This window comes from Hyla sarda, unplaced genomic scaffold (genome assembly GCF_029499605.1).
Source record: "Hyla sarda isolate aHylSar1 unplaced genomic scaffold, aHylSar1.hap1 scaffold_2627, whole genome shotgun sequence".
In the NCBI taxonomy this organism is placed as follows: Eukaryota; Metazoa; Chordata; class Amphibia; order Anura; family Hylidae; genus Hyla; species Hyla sarda.
Window position 1 is genome coordinate 15,001 of NW_026609318.1, and position 19,933 is coordinate 34,933.

Genomic DNA, 19,933 nt, shown 5'->3' on the forward strand with positions numbered 1-19,933 from the left:
TATATATGAGGTACAGTGAGGTCTATATAATGTGTATATATGAGGTACAGTGAGGTCTATATAATGTGTATATATGAGGTACAGTGAGGTCTATATAATGTGTGTATATATATATATGAGGTACAGTGAGGTCTATATAGTGTGTATATATGAGGTACAGTGAGGTCTATATAATGTGTATATATATATGAGGTACAGTGAGGTCTATATAATGTGTATATATATATATGAGGTACAGTGAGGTCTATATAATGTTTGTATATATATATATATGAGGTACAGTGAGGTCTATATAATGTACCTCATATATATACACACATTATATAGACCTCACTGTACCTCATATATATACACATTATATAGACCTCACTGTACCTCATATATATACACACATTATATAGACCTCACTGTACCTCATATATAATATACCACATTATATAGACCTCACTGTACCTCATATCTATACACATTATATAGACCTCACTGTACCTCATATATATATACACATTATATAGACCTCACTGTACCTCATATATATACACATTATATAGACCTCACTGTACCTCATATATATACACATTATATAGACCTCACTGTACCTCATACATATATATATACACATTATATAGACCTCACTGTACCTCATATATATATACACATTATATAGACCTCACTGTACCTCATATATATACACACTATATAGACCTCACTGTACCTCATATATATATATATACACATTATATAGACCTCACTGTACCTCATATATACACATTATATAGACCTCACTGTACCTCATATATACACATTATATAGACCTCACTGTACCTCATATATACACATTATATAGACCTCACTGTACCTCATATATAATACACACATTATATAGACCTCACTGTACCTCATATATATACACATTATATAGACCTCACTGTACCTCATATATACACATTATATAGACCTCACTGTACCTCATATATATACACACATTATATAGACCTCACTGTACCTCATATATACACATTATATAGACCTCACTGTACCTCATATATACACATTATATAGACCTCACTGTACCTCATATATATATATACACATTATATAGACCTCACTGTACCTCATATATATATACACATTATATAGACCTCACTGTACCTCATATATACACATTATATAGACCTCACTGTACCTCATATATATATATACACATTATATAGACCCTCACTGTACCTCATATATATATACACATTATATAGACCTCACTGTACCTTATATATACACATTATATAGACCTCACTGTACCCTCATATATATATATACACATTATATAGACCTCACTGTACCTCATATATACACACACATTATATAGACCTCACTGTACCTCATATATATACACATTATATAGACCTCACTGTACCTCATATATATATACACATTATATAGACCTCACTGTACCTCATATATACACATTATATAGACCTCACTGTACCTCATATATATATACACATTATATACACCTCACTGTACCTCATATATATATACACATTATATAGACCTCACTGTACCTCATATATATAATAACACACACATTATATAGACCTCACTGTACCTCATATATACACATTATATAGACCTCACTGTACCTCATATATATATACACAATTATATAGACCTCACTGTAACCTCATATATATATACACATTATATAGACCTCACTGTACCTCATATATACACATTATATAGACCTCACTGTACCTCATATATATACACATTATATAGACCTCACTGTACCTCATATATATACACATTATATAGACCTCACTGTACCTCATATATATATACACATTATATAGACCTCACTGTACCTCATATATATATACACATTATATAGACCTCACTGTACCTCATATATATATACACATTATATAGACCTCACTGTACCTCATATAATACACATTATATAGACCTCACTGTACCTCATATATATATATATACACATTATATAGACCTCACTGTACCTCATATATATACACATTATATACACCTCACTGTACCTCATATATATACACACACATTATATAGACCTCACTGTACCTCATATATATATATACACACACACATTATATAGACCTCACTGTACCTCATATATATATATACACACACACATTATATAGACCTCACTGTACCTCATATATATATATATATATATACACACACATTATATAGACCTCACTGTACCTCTATATATATATACACACACACATTATATAGACCTCACTGTACCTCATATTATATACACATTATATAGACCTCACTGTACCTCATATATACACATTATATAGACCTCACTGTACCTCATATATAATACACACATTATATAGACCTCACTGTACCTCATATATATATACACACACATTATATAGACCTCACTGTACCTCATATATATATACACATTATATAGACCTCACTGTACCTCATATATATACACACATTATATAGACCTCACTGTACCTCATATATATATACACAAACACACACACACATTATATAGACCTCACTGTACCTTATATATATATACACACATTATATACACCTCACTGTACCTCATATACACACACATTATATAGACCTCACTGTACCTCATATATATATACACATTATATAGACCTCACTGTACCTCATATATATACACATTATATAGACCTCACTGTACCTCATATATACACACATTATATAGACCTCACTGTACCTCATATATATATACACATTATATAGACCTCACTGTACCTCATATATATACACATTATATAGACCTCACTGTACCTCATATATAATATATACACACATTATATAGACCTCACTGTACCTCATATATATATATACCACATTATATAGACCTCACTGTACCTCATATATATAATACACATTATATAGACCCTCACTGTACCTCATATATATACACACATTATATAGACCTCACTGTACCTCATATATATACACATTATATAGACCTCACTGTACCTCATATATATATACACACACATTATATAGACCTCACTGTACCTCATATATACACATTATATAGACCTCACTGTACCTCATATATATACACATTATATAGACCTCACTGTACCTCATATATATACACATTATATAGACCTCACTGTACCTCATATATATATACACACATTATATACACCTCACTGTACCTCATATATATATACACACACATTATATAGACCTCACTGTACCTCATATATATATATACACACACATTATATAGACCTCACTGTACCTCATATATATACACATTATATAGACCTCACTGTACCTCATATATATACATTATATAGACCTCACTGTACCTCATATATATACACACACATTATATAGACCTCACTGTACCTCATATATATATACACATTATATAGACCTCACTGTACCTCATATATACACATTATATAGACCTCACTGTACCTCATATATATATATATACACATTATATAGACCTCACTGTACCTCATATATATACACATTATATAGACCTCACTGTACCTCATATATATACACACATTATATAGACCTCACTGTACCTCATATATATACACACATTATATAGACCTCACTGTACCTCATATATATATACACATTATATAGACCTCACTGTACCTCATATATATACACACATTATATAGACCTCACTGTACCTCATATATATACACACATTATATAGACCTCACTGTACCCCATATATATACACACATTATATAGACCTCACTGTACCTCATATATATACACATTATATAGACCTCACTGTACCTCATATATATATACACACATTATATAGACCTCACTGTACCTCATATATATATACACATTATATAGACCTCACTGTACCTCATATATATATACACATTATATAGACCTCACTGTACCTCATATATATATACACACACACTATATAGACCTCACTGTACCTCATATATATATACACATTATATAGACCTCACTGTACCTCATATATATATACACATTATATAGACCTCACTGTACCTCATATATATATATACACACACATTATATAGACCTCACTGTACCTCATATATACACATTATATAGACCTCACTGTACCTCATATATATACACACACATTATATAGACCTCACTGTACCTCATATATATATACACATTATATAGACCTCACTGTACCTCATATATATATATATATACACATTATACAGACCTCACTGTACCTCATATATATATATATACACATTATATAGACCTCACTGTACCTCATATATATACACATTATATAGACCTCACTGTACCTCATATATATATATATATATATACACATATAGACCTCACTGTACCTCATATATATATATACACATTATATAGACCTCACTGTACCTCATATATATACACATTATATAGACCTCACTGTACCTCATATATATATACACACATTATATAGACCTCACTGTACCTCATATATATACACATTATATAGACCTCACTGTACCTCATATATATATACACACATTATATAGACCTCACTGTACCTCATATATATATATATACACATTATATAGACCTCACTGTACCTCATATATATATACACATTATATAGACCTCACTGTACCTCATATATATATACACATTATATAGACCTCACTGTACCTCATATATACACATTATATAGACCTCACTGTACCTCATATATATACACATTATATAGACCACTGTACCTCATATATATATACACACATTATATAGACGTACCTCATATATATATACACACATTATATAGACCTCACTGTACCTCATATATAACCATTATATAGACCTCACTGTACCTCATATATATACACATTATATAGACCTCACTGTACCTCATATATACACATTATATAGACCACTGTACCTCATATATATACACACACATTATATAGACCTCACTGTACCTCATATATATATATACACACATTATATAGACCTCACTGTACCTCATATATACACAATATATAGACCTCACTGTACCTCATATATATACACATTATATAGACCACTGTACCTCATATATATACACACATTATATAGACCTCACTGTACCTCATATATATACACACATTATATAGACCTCACTGTACCTCATATATATATATACACATTATATAGACCTCACTGTACCTCATATATACACATTATATAGACCTCACTGTACCTCATATATATATACACATTATATAGACCTCACTGTACCTCATATATATACACATTATATAGACCTCACTGTACCTCATATATATATATACACATTATATAGACCTCACTGTACCTCATATATATATATACACACATTATATAGACCTCACTGTACCTCATATATATATATACACACATTATATAGACCTCACTGTACCTCATATATATACACATTATATAGACCTCACTGTACCTCATATATATACACACATTATATAGACCTCACTGTACCTCATATATATACACATTATATAGACCTCACTGTACCTCATATATATATACACACATTATATAGACCTCACTGTACCTCATATATATATACACATTATATAGACCTCACTGTACCTCATATATATATACACATTATATAGACCTCACTGTACCTCATATATATATACACATTATATAGACCTCACTGTACCTCATATATACACATTATATAGACCTCACTGTACCTCATATATATACACATTATATAGACCACTGTACCTCATATATATATACACACATTATATAGACCTCACTGTACCTCATATATAACCATTATATAGACCTCACTGTACCTCATATATATACACATTATATAGACCTCACTGTACCTCATATATACACATTATATAGACCACTGTACCTCATATATATACACACACATTATATAGACCTCACTGTACCTCATATATATATATATATATACACACATTATATAGACCTCACTGTACCTCATATATACACACATTATATAGACCTCACTGTACCTCATATATATACACATTATATAGACCACTGTACCTCATATATATACACACATTATATAGACCTCACTGTACCTCATATATATACACATTATATAGACCTCACTGTACCTCATATATATACACACATTATATAGACCTCACTGTACCTCATATATATATATACACATTATATAGACCTCACTGTACCTCATATATACACATTATATAGACCTCACTGTACCTCATATATATATACACATTATATAGACCTCACTGTACCTCATATATATATACACATTATATAGACCTCACTGTACCTCATATATATATATACACATTATATAGACCTCACTGTACCTCATATATATATATACACACATTATATAGACCTCACTGTACCTCATATATATATATATACACACACACACATTATATAGACCTCACTGTACCTCATATATATACATACACATTATATAGACCTCACTGTACCTCATATATATATACATTATATAGACCTCACTGTACCTCATATATATATACATTATATAGACATCACTGTACCTCATATATACACATTATATAGACCTCACTGTACCTCATATATATATACACATTATATAGACCTCACTGTACCTCATATATATACACACACACACATTATATAGACCTCACTGTACCTCATATATACACATTATATAGACCTCACTGTACCTCATATATATACATACACATTATATAGACCTCACTGTACCTCATATACAGTCATGGTGGTAAATGTTGTTACCCCTGAGATTTTTCTATAAAATGAAGTATTCCTCACACGAAAGGATTGCAGTAACACATGTTTTGTGATACGGGGGTAGGCAGGCGGTGTGATATGGAGGAAGGGGGGTAGGTAGGCGGCGTGATATGGAGGAGGGGGGGTAGGTAGGCGGCGTGATATGGTGGAGGGGGGGTAGGTAGGCGGCGTGATATGGAGGAGGGGGGGTTGGTAGGCAGTGTGATACGGAGGAGAGGGGTGTGTAGGCGGAGTGATACGGAGGAGGGGGGGCGGGTAGTTAGGCGTAGTGATATGGCGGAGGGGGGGGGGTAGGTAGGTAGGCGGCGTGATATGGAGGGGGGGTAGGTAGGCGGCGTGATATGGAGGAGGGGGGGGGGTAGGTAGGCGGCGTGATATGGAGGAGGGGGTTGGGTAGGTAGGCGGCGTGATATGGAGGATGTGGGGGTGGGGGTAGGTAGGCGGCGTGATGTGGGGGTGGGGGTAGGTAGGCGGCGTGATGTGGGGGTGGGGGTAGGTAGGCGGCGTGATGTGGGGCTGGGGGTAGGTAGGCGGCGTGATGTGGGGGTGGGGGTAGGTAGGCGGCGTGATGTGGGGGTGGGGGTAGGTAGGTAGGCGGAATGTCGGGCTGTGTTGGCCTCGGAAGGTGTTTTTGGTTTGATTGGGGGGGGTCCTTAGATAATTCTCACATTGTTCTCTTTCTCCAGAACCCACCCAGATCTATCGGTTTCTGAGGACCAGGAATCTGATCGCAGTGAGTTACCCTCTTACACTTGCCCCGGTTTGCTGTGCGTTACCCTCTTACACTTGCCCCTGTTTGCTGTGCGTTACCCTCTTACACTTGCCCCTGTTTGCTGTGTGTTACCCTCTTACACTTGCCCGGTTTACTGTGCGTTACCCTCTTACACTTGCCCCTGTTTGCTGTGCGTTACCCTATTACACTTGCCCCTGTTTGCTGTGTGTTACCCTCTTACACTTGCCCGGTTTACTGTGCGTTACCCTCTTACACTTGCCCCTGTTTGCTGTGCGTTACCCTATTACACTTGCCCCTGTTTGCTGTGCGTTACCCTCTTACACTTGCCCCTGTTTGCTGTGCGTTACCCTATTACACTTGCCCGGTTTGCTGTGCGTTACCCTCTTACACTTGCCCCTGTTTGCTGTGCGTTACCCTCTTACACTTGCCCGGTTTGCTGTGCGTTACCCTCTTACACTTGCCCCGGTTTGCTGTGCGTTACCCTCTTACACTTGCCCCGGTTTGCTGTGCGTTACCCTCTTACACTTGCCCCGGTTTGCAGTGAGTTACCCTCTTACACTTGCCCCGGTTTGCTGTGCGTTACCCTCTTACACTTGCCCCGGTTTGCTGTGCGTTACCCTCTTACACTTGCCCCGGTTTACTGTGCGTTACCCTCTTACACTTGCCCCTGTTTGCTGTGCGTTACCCTATTACACTTGCCCTGGTTTGCTGTGTGTTACCCTCTTACACTTGCCCCGGTTTGCTGTGCGTTACCCTCTTACACTTGCCCCGGTTTGCTGTGCGTTACCCTCTTACACTTGCCCCGGTTTGCTGTGCGTTACCCTCTTACACTTGCCCCGGTTTGCTGTGCGTTACCCTCTTACACTTGCCCCTGTTTGCTGTGCGTTACCCTCTTACACTTGCCCCGGTTTGCAGTGAGTTACCCTCTTACACTTGCCCCGGTTTGCTGTGCGTTACCCTCTTGCCCCAGTTTTTCTGTGCGTTACCCTCTTGCCCCGGTTTTTCTGTGCGTTACCCTCTTGCCCCGGTTTTTCTGTGCGTTACCCTCTTGCCCCGGTTTTTCTGTGCGTTACCCTCTTGCCCCGGTTTGCTCTGCGTTACCCTCTTGCCCCGGTTTGCTGTGCGTTACCCTCTTGCCCCGGTTTGCTGTGCGTTACCCTCTTGCCCCGGTTTGCTGTGCGTTACCCTCTTGCCCCGGTTTTTCTGTGCGTTACCCTCTTGCCCCGGTTTTTCTGTGCGTTACCCTCTTGCCCCGGTTTTTCTGTGCGTTACCCTCTTGCCCCGGTTTTTCTGTGCGTTACCCTCTTGCCCCGGTTTTTCTGTGCGTTACCCTCTTGCCCCGGTTTTTCTGTGCGTTACCCTCTTGCCCCGGTTTTTCTGTGCGTTACCCTCTTGCCCCGGTTTTTCTGTGCGTTACCCTCTTGCCCCGGTTTTTCTGTGCGTTACCCTCTTGCCCCGCTTTGCTGTGCGTTACCCTCTTGCCCCGCTTTGCTGTGCGTTACCCTCTTGCCCCGCTTTGCTGTGCGTTACCCTCTTGCCCCGCTTTGCTGTGCGTTACCCTCTTGCCCCGCTTTGCTGTGCGTTACCCTCTTGCCCCGCTTTGCTGTGCGTTACCCTCTTGCCCCGCTTTGCTGTGCGTTACCCTCTTGCCCCGCTTTGCTGTGCGTTACCCTCTTGCCCCGCTTTGCTGTGCGTTACCCTCTTGCCCCGCTTTGCTGTGCGTTACCCTCTTGCCCCGCTTTGCTGTGCGTTACCCTCTTGCCCCGCTTGGCTGTGCGTTACCCTCTTGCCCCGCTTGGCTGTGCGTTACCCTCTTGCCCCGCTTGGCTGTGCGTTACCCTCTTGCCCCGCTTGGCTGTGCGTTACCCTCTTGCCCCGCTTGGCTGTGCGTTACCCTCTTGCCCCGCTTTGCTGTGCGTTACCCTCTTGCCCCGCTTTGCTGTGCGTTACCCTCTTGCCCCGCTTTGCTGTGCGTTACCCTCTTGCCCCGCTTTGCTGTGCGTTACCCTCTTGCCCCGCTTTGCTGTGCGTTACTCTCTTGCCCCGCTTTGCTGTGCGTTACCCTCTTGCCCCGCTTTGCTGTGCGTTACCCTCTTGCCCCGCTTTGCTGTGCGTTACCCTCTTGCCCCGCTTTGCTGTGCGTTACCCTCTTGCCCCGCTTTGCTGTGCGTTACCCTCTTGCCCCGCTTTGCTGTGCGTTACCCTCTTGCCCCGCTTTGCTGTGCGTTACCCTCTTGCCCCGCTTTGCTGTGCGTTACCCTCTTGCCCCGCTTTGCTGTGCGTTACCCTCTTGCCCCGCTTTGCTGTGCGTTACCCTCTTGCCCCGCTTTGCTGTGCGTTACCCTCTTGCCCCGCTTTGCTGTGCGTTACCCTCTTGCCCCGCTTTGCTGTGCGTTACCCTCTTGCCCCGCTTTGCTGTGCGTTACCCTCTTGCCCCGCTTTGCTGTGCGTTACCCTCTTGCCCCGCTTTGCTGTGCGTTACCCTCTTGCCCCGCTTTGCTGTGCGTTACCCTCTTGCCCCGCTTTGCTGTGCGTTACCCTCTTGCCCCGCTTTGCTGTGCGTTACCCTCTTGCCCCGCTTTGCTGTGCGTTAACCTCTTGCCCCGCTTTGCTGTGCGTTAACCTCTTGCCCCGCTTTGCTGTGCGTTAACCTCTTGCCCCGCTTTGCTGTGCGTTAACCTCTTGCCCCGCTTTGCTGTGCGTTACCCTCTTGCCCCGCTTTGCTGTGCGTTACCCTCTTGCCCCGCTTTGCTGTGCGTTACCCTCTTGCCCCGCTTTGCTGTGCGTTACCCTCTTGCCCCGCTTTGCTGTGCGTTACCCTCTTGCCCCGCTTTGCTGTGCGTTACCCTCTTGCCCCGCTTTGCTGTGCGTTACCCTCTTGCCCCGCTTTGCTGTGCGTTAACCTCTTGCCCCGCTTTGCTGTGCGTTAACCTCTTGCCCCGCTTTGCTGTGCGTTACCCTCTTGCCCCGCTTTGCTTGGTCCCGATGGTGGATCTGCAGTAAGTTGGGGGCTTCCCGCTGCTGTTCTGTGCTGATCTCCCATATACTGGGAATGGGGGCTCTTGCCCCTCTATTGGTCCCTTTCCTTCTGGTCTTTTCCATCTGCTCTGTCCTCCTGACCTCTCCTATCTATCCTGTCCTGTCCTGACCTCTCCTATCTATCCTGTCCTGTCCTGACCTCTCCTATCTATCCTGTCCTGTCCTGACCTCTCCTATCTATCCTGTCCTGTCCTGACCTCTCCTATCTATCCTGTCCTCCTGACCTCTCCTATCTATCCTGTCCTGTCCTGACCTCTCCTATCTATCCTGTCCTCCTGACCTCTCCTATCTATCCTGTCCTCCTGACCTCTCCTATCTATCCTGTCCTGTCCTGTCCTCTCCTATCTATCCTGTCCTGACCTCTCCTATCTGTCCTGACCTCTCCTATCTATCCTGTCCTGTCCTGACCTCTCCTATCTATCCTGTCCTGACCTGTCCTGTCCTCTCCTATCTATCCTGTCCTGACCTGTCCTGTCCTGACCTCTCCTATCTATCCTGTCCTGACCTGTCCTGTCCTCTCCTATCTATCCTGTCCTGACCTGTCCTGTCCTGACCTCTCCTATCTATCCTGTCCTGTCCTGTCCTCTCCTATCTATCCTGTCCTGACCTCTCCTATCTGTCCTGACCTCTCCTATCTATCCTGTCCTGTCCTGACCTCTCCTATCTATCCTGTCCTGACCTGTCCTGTCCTCTCCTATCTATCCTGTCCTGACCTGTCCTGTCCTGACCTCTCCTATCTATCCTGTCCCCCCGACCTCTATCTGTCCTGTCCCCCCGACCTCTCCTATCTGTCCTGTCCTCTCCCGACCTCTCCTATCTGTCCTGCCCCCCCTTTTCTTGCCGGTCTCTATCTGCCCCCCCCCCCCCCCCCCTGACCCTCTGTGCACTGTTATAGGATCTATATACAGTCATGTTATGGATCCCTGGAATGTGTACCCTCCTGTTTAGTAAACTTGTACATTTTTCTCCCCGCAGCCTATCTTCTTGCATCGGACACTCACTTACATGTCTCACCGTAACTCACGATCAAACGCCAGAAGGTAAGGTCCACTGTCCCTTGTTGTGACTCCTCACCTTCTGCTGCAGGCGCTATCTTCTTACATACGGTGGGATACAACTCTCTCGTGTCACACAATATCCCTCCTGAGCTTATATAAGACCTCCATATGTGCCTGCAGCTTTTTCCTAGTTCCTGCCGCAGGGCCGTATATCTTGACATGGGGTCCACCTTTATATTACACTTCCATTCAGTTCCTTACCACTCTCTGCTTTTAGTAAACAATTACTCCTGAGAAGTAACCCTGGCCTGCTGCTCACGTCTACTACTGTGTAAGTGATAGGGATGGTTTTCTTCCTGCAGGAAGACTTTTAAGGTGAATGACCTGCTGTCAAAGGTGGAGAAGATGAGGGGCGAGCATGAGACGGACAGGTAATCCTGTGGCTGGGTATAATAGGGCTCTGTATAGGTGTAGCATTTAGCATGACCCCTCACACACTATTCTATCCTCTGCAGTCTATCGGCCCATCTGCAGCTCACGTTTACTGGCTTCTTCCATAAAAGTGGTAAGTGCCATATCAGCATCTGCAGAAGACAAGGCTTCCGGTGTGGGGCTGACTGTTTTTGTCTTCTCCTCAGATAAGCCCGCTCCAAACTCTGAGAATGATCAAAACTCTGTAACCCTGGAGGTTCTGCTTGTAAAGGTGTGCCACAAGAAACGCAAGGTAAGCACCCTGACCTAGAGAGATGTATATATGTGACTGCTCCGGACCTAGAGAGATGTGTATATATGTGACTGCTCCTGACCTAGAGAGATGTGTATATATGTGACTGCTCCTGACCTAGAGAGATGTGTATATATGTGACTGCTCCGGACCTAGAGAGATGTATATATGTGACTGCTCCGGACCTAGAGAGATGTATATATGTGACTGCTCCGGACCTAGAGAGGTGTATATATGTGACTGCTCCTGACCTAGAGAGGTGTATATATGTGACTGCTCCTGACCTAGAGAGATGTATATATGTGACTGCTCCTGACCTAGAGAGATGTATATATGTGACTGCTCCGGACCTAGAGAGATGTATATATGTGACTGCTCCTGACCTAGAGAGGTGTTATATATGTGACTGCTCCTGACCTAGAGAGATGTATATATGTGACTGCTCCGGACCTAGAGAGATGTATATATGTGACTGCTCCGGACCTAGAGAGATGTATATATGTGACTGCTCCTGACCTAGAGAGATGTATATATGTGACTGCTCCTGACCTAGAGAGGTGTATATATGTGACTGCTCCGGACCTAGAGAGATGTATATATGTGACTGCTCCTGACCTAGAGAGATGTATATATGTGACTGCTCCGGACCTAGAGAGATGTATATATGTGACTGCTCCTGACCTAGAGAGATGTATATATGTGACTGCTCCGGACCTAGAGAGATGTATATATGTGACTGCTCCTGACCTAGAGAGGTGTATATATGTGACTGCTCCGGACCTAGAGAGATGTATATATGTGACTGCTCCTGACCTAGAGAGATGTATATATGTGACTGCTCCTGTCCTAGAGAGGTGTATATATGTGACTGCTCCTGACCTAGAGAGATGTATATATGTGACTGCTCCGGACCTAGAGAGATGTATATGTGACTGCTCCGGACCTAGAGAGATGTATATATGTGACTGCTCCGGACCTAGAGAGATGTGTATATATGTGACTGCTCCGGACCTAGAGAGATGTGTATATATGTGACTGCTCCTGACCTAGAGAGATGTGTATATATGTGACTGCTCCGGACCTAGAGAGATGTGTATATATGTGACTGCTCCGGACCTAGAGAGGTGTGTATATGTGACTGCTCCGGACCTAGAGAGGTGTATATATGTGACTGCTCCGGACCTAGAGAGGTGTATATATGTGACTGCTCCGGACCTAGAGAGGTGTATATATGTGACTGCTCCGGACCTAGAGAGGTGTATATATGTGACTGCTCCGGACCTAGAGAGATGTATATATGTGACTGCTCCTGACCTAGAGAGATGTATATATGTGACTGCTCCTGACCTAGACGTATATATGTGACTGCTCCTGACCTAGACGTATATATGTGACTGCTCCTGACCTAGAGAGATGTATATATGTGACTGCTCCTGACCTAGAGAGATGTATATATGTGACTACTCCTGACCTAGAGGTATATATGTGACTGCTCCTGACCTAGAGGTGATGTATATATTTGGGACTGCTCCTGACCTAGAAGTATATATGTGACTGCTCCTGACCTAGAGGTGATGTATATATGTGACTGCTCCTGACCTAGAGAGATGTATATATGTGACTGCTCCGGACCTAGAGAGATGTATATATGTGACTGCTCCGGACCTAGAGAGATGTATATATGTGACTGCTCCGGACCTAGAGAGATGTATATATGTGACTGCTCCGGACCTAGAGAGATGTATATATGTGACTGCTCCGGACCTAGAGAGATGTATATATGTGACTGCTCCGGACCTAGAGAGGTGTATATATGTGACTGCTCCTGACCTAGAGAGATGTATATATGTGACTGCTCCTGACCTAGAGAGGTGTATATATGTGACTGCTCCGGACCTAGAGAGATGTATATATGTGACTGCTCCGGACCTAGAGAGGTGTATATATGTGACTGCTCCTGACCTAGAGAGATGTATATATGTGACTGCTCCTGACCTAGAGAGGTGTTTATATGTGACTGCTCCTGACCTAGAGAGATGTATATATGTGACTGCTCCGGACCTAGAGAGGTGTATATATGTGACTGCTCCTGACCTAGAGAGATGTATATATGTGACTGCTCCGGACCTAGAGAGATGTATATATGTGACTGCTCCTGACCTAGAGAGATGTATATATGTGACTGCTCCTGACCTAGAGAGATGTATATATGTGACTGCTTCTGACCTAGAGAGATGTATATATGTGACTGCTCCGGACCTAGAGAGGTGTATATATGTGACTGCTCCGGACCTAGAGAGGTGTATATATGTGACTGCTCCTGACCTAGAGAGGTGTATATATGTGACTGCTCCTGACCTAGAGAGATGTATATATGTGACTGCTCCTGACCTAGAGAGATGTATATATGTGACTGCTCCTGACCTAGAGAGATGTATATATGTGACTGCTCCTGACCTAGAGAGATGTATATATGTGACTGCTCCTGACCTAGAGAGGTGTATATATGTGACTGCTCCTGACCTAGAGAGGTGTATATATGTGACTGCTCCGGACCTAGAGAGGTGTATATATGTGACTGCTCCTGACCTAGAGAGATGTATATATGTGACTGCTCCGGACCTAGAGAGATGTATATATGTGACTGCTCCGGACCTAGAGAGGTGTATATATGTGACTGCTCCTGACCTAGAGAGATGTATATATGTGACTGCTCCTGACCTAGAGAGATGTATATATGTGACTGCTCCGGACCTAGAGAGATGTATATATGTGACTGCTCCGGACCTAGAGAGATGTATATATGTGACTGCTCCTGACCTAGAGAGGTGTATATATGTGACTGCTCCGGACCTAGAGAGGTGTATATATGTGACTGCTCCGGACCTAGAGAGGTGTATATATGTGACTGCTCCTGACCTAGAGAGATGTATATATGTGACTGCTCCTGACCTAGAGAGGTGTATATATGTGACTGCTCCGGACCTAGAGAGATGTATATATGTGACTGCTCCGGACCTAGAGAGATGTATATATGTGACTGCTCCGGACCTAGAGAGATGTGTATATATGTGACTGCTCCGGACCTAGAGAGATGTGTATATATGTGACTGCTCCTGACCTAGAGAGATGTGTATATATGTGACTGCTCCGGACCTAGAGAGGTGTATATATGTGACTGCTCCGGACCTAGAGAGGTGTATATATGTGACTTCTCCGGACCTAGAGAGATGTATATATGTGACTGCTCCTGACCTAGAGAGATGAATATATGTGACTGCTCCTGACCTAGAGAGATGTATATATGTGACTACTCCTGACCTAGAGGTATATATGTGACTGCTCCTGACCTAGAGGTGATGTATATATTTGGGACTGCTCCTGACCTAGAAGTATATATGTGACTGCTCCTGACCTAGAGGTGATGTATATATGTGACTGCTCCTGACCTAGACGTATATATGTGACTGCTCCTGACCTAGAGAGATGTGTATATGTGACTGCTCCTGACCTAGAGGTGATGTATATATGTGACTGCTCCTGACCTAGAGAGATGTGTATATGTGACTGCTCCTGACCTAGACGTATATATGTGACTGCTCCTGACCTAGAGGTATATATGTGACTGCTCCTGACCTAGAGGTGATGTATATATGTGACTGCTCCTGACCTAGAGAGATGTATATATGTGACTGCTCCTGACCTAGACGTATATATGTGACTGCTCCTGACCTAGAGAGATGTGTATATGTGACTGCTCCTGACCTAGAGGTGATGTATATATGTGACTGCTCCTGACCTAGAGAGATGTGTATATGTGACTGCTCCTGACCTAGACGTATATATGTGACTGCTCCTGACCTAGAGGTATATATGTGACTGCTCCTGACCTAGAGGTGATGTATATATGTGACTGCTCCTGACCTAGAGATGTATATATGTGACTGCTCCTGACCTAGACGTATATATGTGACTGCTCCTGACCTAGAGAGATGAGTATATGTGACTGCTCCTGACCTAGACGTATATATGTGACTGCTCCTGACCTAGACGTATATATGTGACTGCTCCTGACCTAGAGGTGATGTATATATGTGACTGCTCCTGACCTAGAGAGATGTGTATATGTGACTGCTCCTGACCTAGACGTATATATGTGACTGCTCCTGACCTAGAGGTATATATGTGACTGCTCCTGACCTAGAGGTGATGTATATATGTGACTGCTCCTGACCTAGAGAGATGTGTATATGTGACTGCTCCTGACCTAGACGTATATATGTGACTGCTCCTGACCTAGAGGTATATATGTGACTGCTCCTGACCTAGAGAGATGTGTATATGTGACTGCTCCTGACCTAGAGGTATATATGTGACTGCTCCTGACCTAAACGTATATATGTGACTGCTCCTGACCTAGAGGTGATGTATATATGTGACTGCTCCTGACCTAGAGAGATGTATATATGTGACTGCTCCTGACCTAGACGTATATATGTGACTGCTCCTGACCTAGAGGTGATGTATATATGTGACTGCTCCTGACCTAGAGAGATGTGTATATGTGACTGCTCCTGACCTAGACGTATATATGTGACTGCTCCTGACCTAGAGGTATATATGTGACTGCTCCTGACCTAGAGGTATATATGTGACTGCTCCTGACCTAGAGAGATGTGTATATGTGACTGCTCCTGACCTAGAGGTATATATGTGACTGCTCCTGACCTAGAGGTATATATGTGACTGCTCCTGACCTAGAGGTGATGTATATATGTGACTGCTCCTGACCTAGAGAGATGTATATATGTGACTGCTCCTGACCTAGACGTATATATGTGACTGCTCCTGACCTAGAGGTGATGTATATATGTGACTGCTCCTGACCTAGAGGTGATGTATATATGTGACTGCTCCTGACCTAGAGGTGATGTATATATGTGACTGCTCCTGACCTAGAGGTGATGTATATATGTGACTGCTCCTGACCTAGAGAGATGTATATATGTGACTGCTCCTGACCTAGAGGTGATGTATATATGTGACTGCTCCTGACCTAGAGGTGATGTATATATGTGACTGCTCCTGACCTAGAGAGATGTGTATATGTGACTGCTCCTGACCTAGACGTATATATGTGACTGCTCCTGACCTAGAGGTATATATGTGACTGCTCCTGACCTAGAGGTGATGTATATGAGCATAAATGTATATAGATATGAGAGGCTCTTTTCAGACTAGTCACAAATAAAGACCTGCGCTACCCACCTATACCCACGGTGTCTGGAAATAAATCCAGAATACGGGGCTTCTGGTCATGGATATTTAACCAATATACTATTCATTGTGTAGAAAAGAATGGAGTGTGTGTGTAACCCCTCCATGTCTGCAATCGCCAATCAATTCAAATCGACAACTTGCGGTGATTCCGGGTTGATCGGGTCTCTGATGACCCAATAGCCTGGCAAATAGGGATGATGGGAGTGAAGTGGCAGGGGTGTCCCCTGCGATTGGCCGATTAGGACTGATCAGCGAATCGCAGGGCGGGGCTGAATGTTAACTACATTTGCTCTGCCCGTCTCTGGATGTCAGGGCAGAGTGGGGGAAGATGTTGGCAGTTACCTGGGATCACGCGGGGACAGGCAGCAGGCAGTTGGTGCGGCGGTGTCAGATGCTGCAGTGAAGATCGCCGTTAAGTGATCGTCACTGCAGCTTCTAGGAGTTTCAAAAGTCTTTGGCTGTCTGGGCATGCTGGGAGTTGCAGTTTTGCAACATCTGGAGGGCCACAGTTAGGAGATCACTGTGCAGTGGTCTCCAAATGGTGATATTCCAGATAATGCAAAACTACAACTCTAAGCATGCCCAGACAGTCCAGGCATGCTCGGAATTATAGTTCTGTAACATCTGGCCCTTCAGATGTTGCAGAACTACAACTCCCAGCATGCCTGGACAGTCAAAGCATGCTGGGAGTTGTAGTTTTGCAACATCTGAAAGGACATCGTTTGGAGACCACTGCAGTGGTGTCCAAACTGTGGCGCTCCAGACTTCAATTCAAAGCATGCCGAGACTGTCCAGGCATGCTGGGAGTTGTTATTCTGTAACATCTGAAGGGCCAGATGTTGCCGTACTACAGCTCCCAGCATGCCTGGGCATGCTTGCAGTTGAAGTTTTGCAACATCTGGAGGGCTACAGTTTGGAGACCGCTACAGTGGTCTCCAAACTGTTCTCCTCCAGTTGTTGCATAACTACAACTCCCAGCATGCCCTTATCCTGTCTGGGCATGCTGGGAGTTGTAGTATTGCAACTACTGGAGGCACACTGGTTGGCAAACATTGTCTGTTTCCTAGCTCAGTGTTTACCAACCAGTGTGCCTCCAGCTGTTGCAAAACTATAACTCCCAGCATGCATGTCAGTTTTTCTTCTTTTACCCATTCTAAAAATAAAAAATATGGGTCTACAAGAACAGGTTAATGTAAAAAAAATTATTTTTGCCTCCACTTTGCTGCTATTCCTGTGAAACACCTAAAGGGTTAACAAACTTTATGAATGTAATTTTGAATACTTTGAGGGGTGCAGTTTTCATAATGGGGTCCGTTATAGGGGATTTCCAACATAAAGACCCCTCAAATTCACTTCAAATCTGAACTGGTCCCTGAAAAATTCAGATTTAGAAAATTTTGTTAAAAATTGGAAAATTGTTGCTGAACTTTGAAGCCTCTGATGTCGTCCAAAAGTAAAAATAACTCAACTTTATGATGTAATCATAATATATAGTATATAATAATAATGATATCTCCTGTATGATGGAAACATAATATATTGTATATAATAATATAAAGATATCTCCTGTATGATGGGGACATAATATATTGTATATAATAATATAATAATATAAAGATATCCCCTGTATGATGGTGACATAATATATTGTATATAATAATATAAAGATATCTCCTGTATGATGGGGACATAATATATTGTATATAATATAATAATATAAAGATGTCTCCTGTATGATGGTGACATAATATATTGTATATAATAATATAAAGATATCTCCTGTATGATGGTGACATAATATATTGTATATAATAATATAAAGATATCTCCTGTATGATGGGGACATAATATATTGTATATAATATAATAATATAAAGATATCTCCTGTATGATGGGGACATAATATATTGTATATAATAATATAAAGATATCTCCTGTATGATGGTGACATAATATATTGTATATAATAATATAAAGATATCTCCTGTATGATGGTGACATAATATATTGTATATAATATAATAATATAAAGATATCTCCTGTATGATGGGGACATAATATATTGTATATAATATAATAATATAAAGATATCTCCTGTATGATGGGGACATAATATATTGTATATAATAATATAAAGATATCTCCTGTATGATGGGGACATAATATATTGTATATAATAATATAAAGATATCTCCTGTATGATGGTGACATAATATATTGTATATAATAATATAATGATATCTCCTGTATGATGGTGACATAATATATTGTATATAATAATATAATGATATCTCCTGTATGATGGTGACATAATATATTGTATATAATAATATAAAGATATCTCCTGTATGATGGGGA

At 41.9% G+C, this 19,933-nt stretch overlaps 1 protein-coding gene across 1 annotated transcript; it reads left to right on the plus strand.

Annotated features, from left to right (window-relative positions):
• Positions 1-7,465: 7,465 nt before the first annotated feature.
• LOC130324301 (polycomb protein SUZ12-like) lies at positions 7,466-12,348 on the plus strand. The gene is made up of 5 exons (XM_056553239.1): positions 7,466-7,534; positions 11,549-11,613; positions 11,934-12,002; positions 12,087-12,136; positions 12,210-12,348. Exons 2-5 carry the CDS (start codon positions 11,579-11,581, stop codon positions 12,311-12,313), a joined length of 258 nt encoding a protein of 85 aa, XP_056409214.1. The 5' UTR covers positions 7,466-7,534; positions 11,549-11,578; the 3' UTR covers positions 12,314-12,348.
• The last annotated feature ends 7,585 nt before the right edge of the window (positions 12,349-19,933 follow it).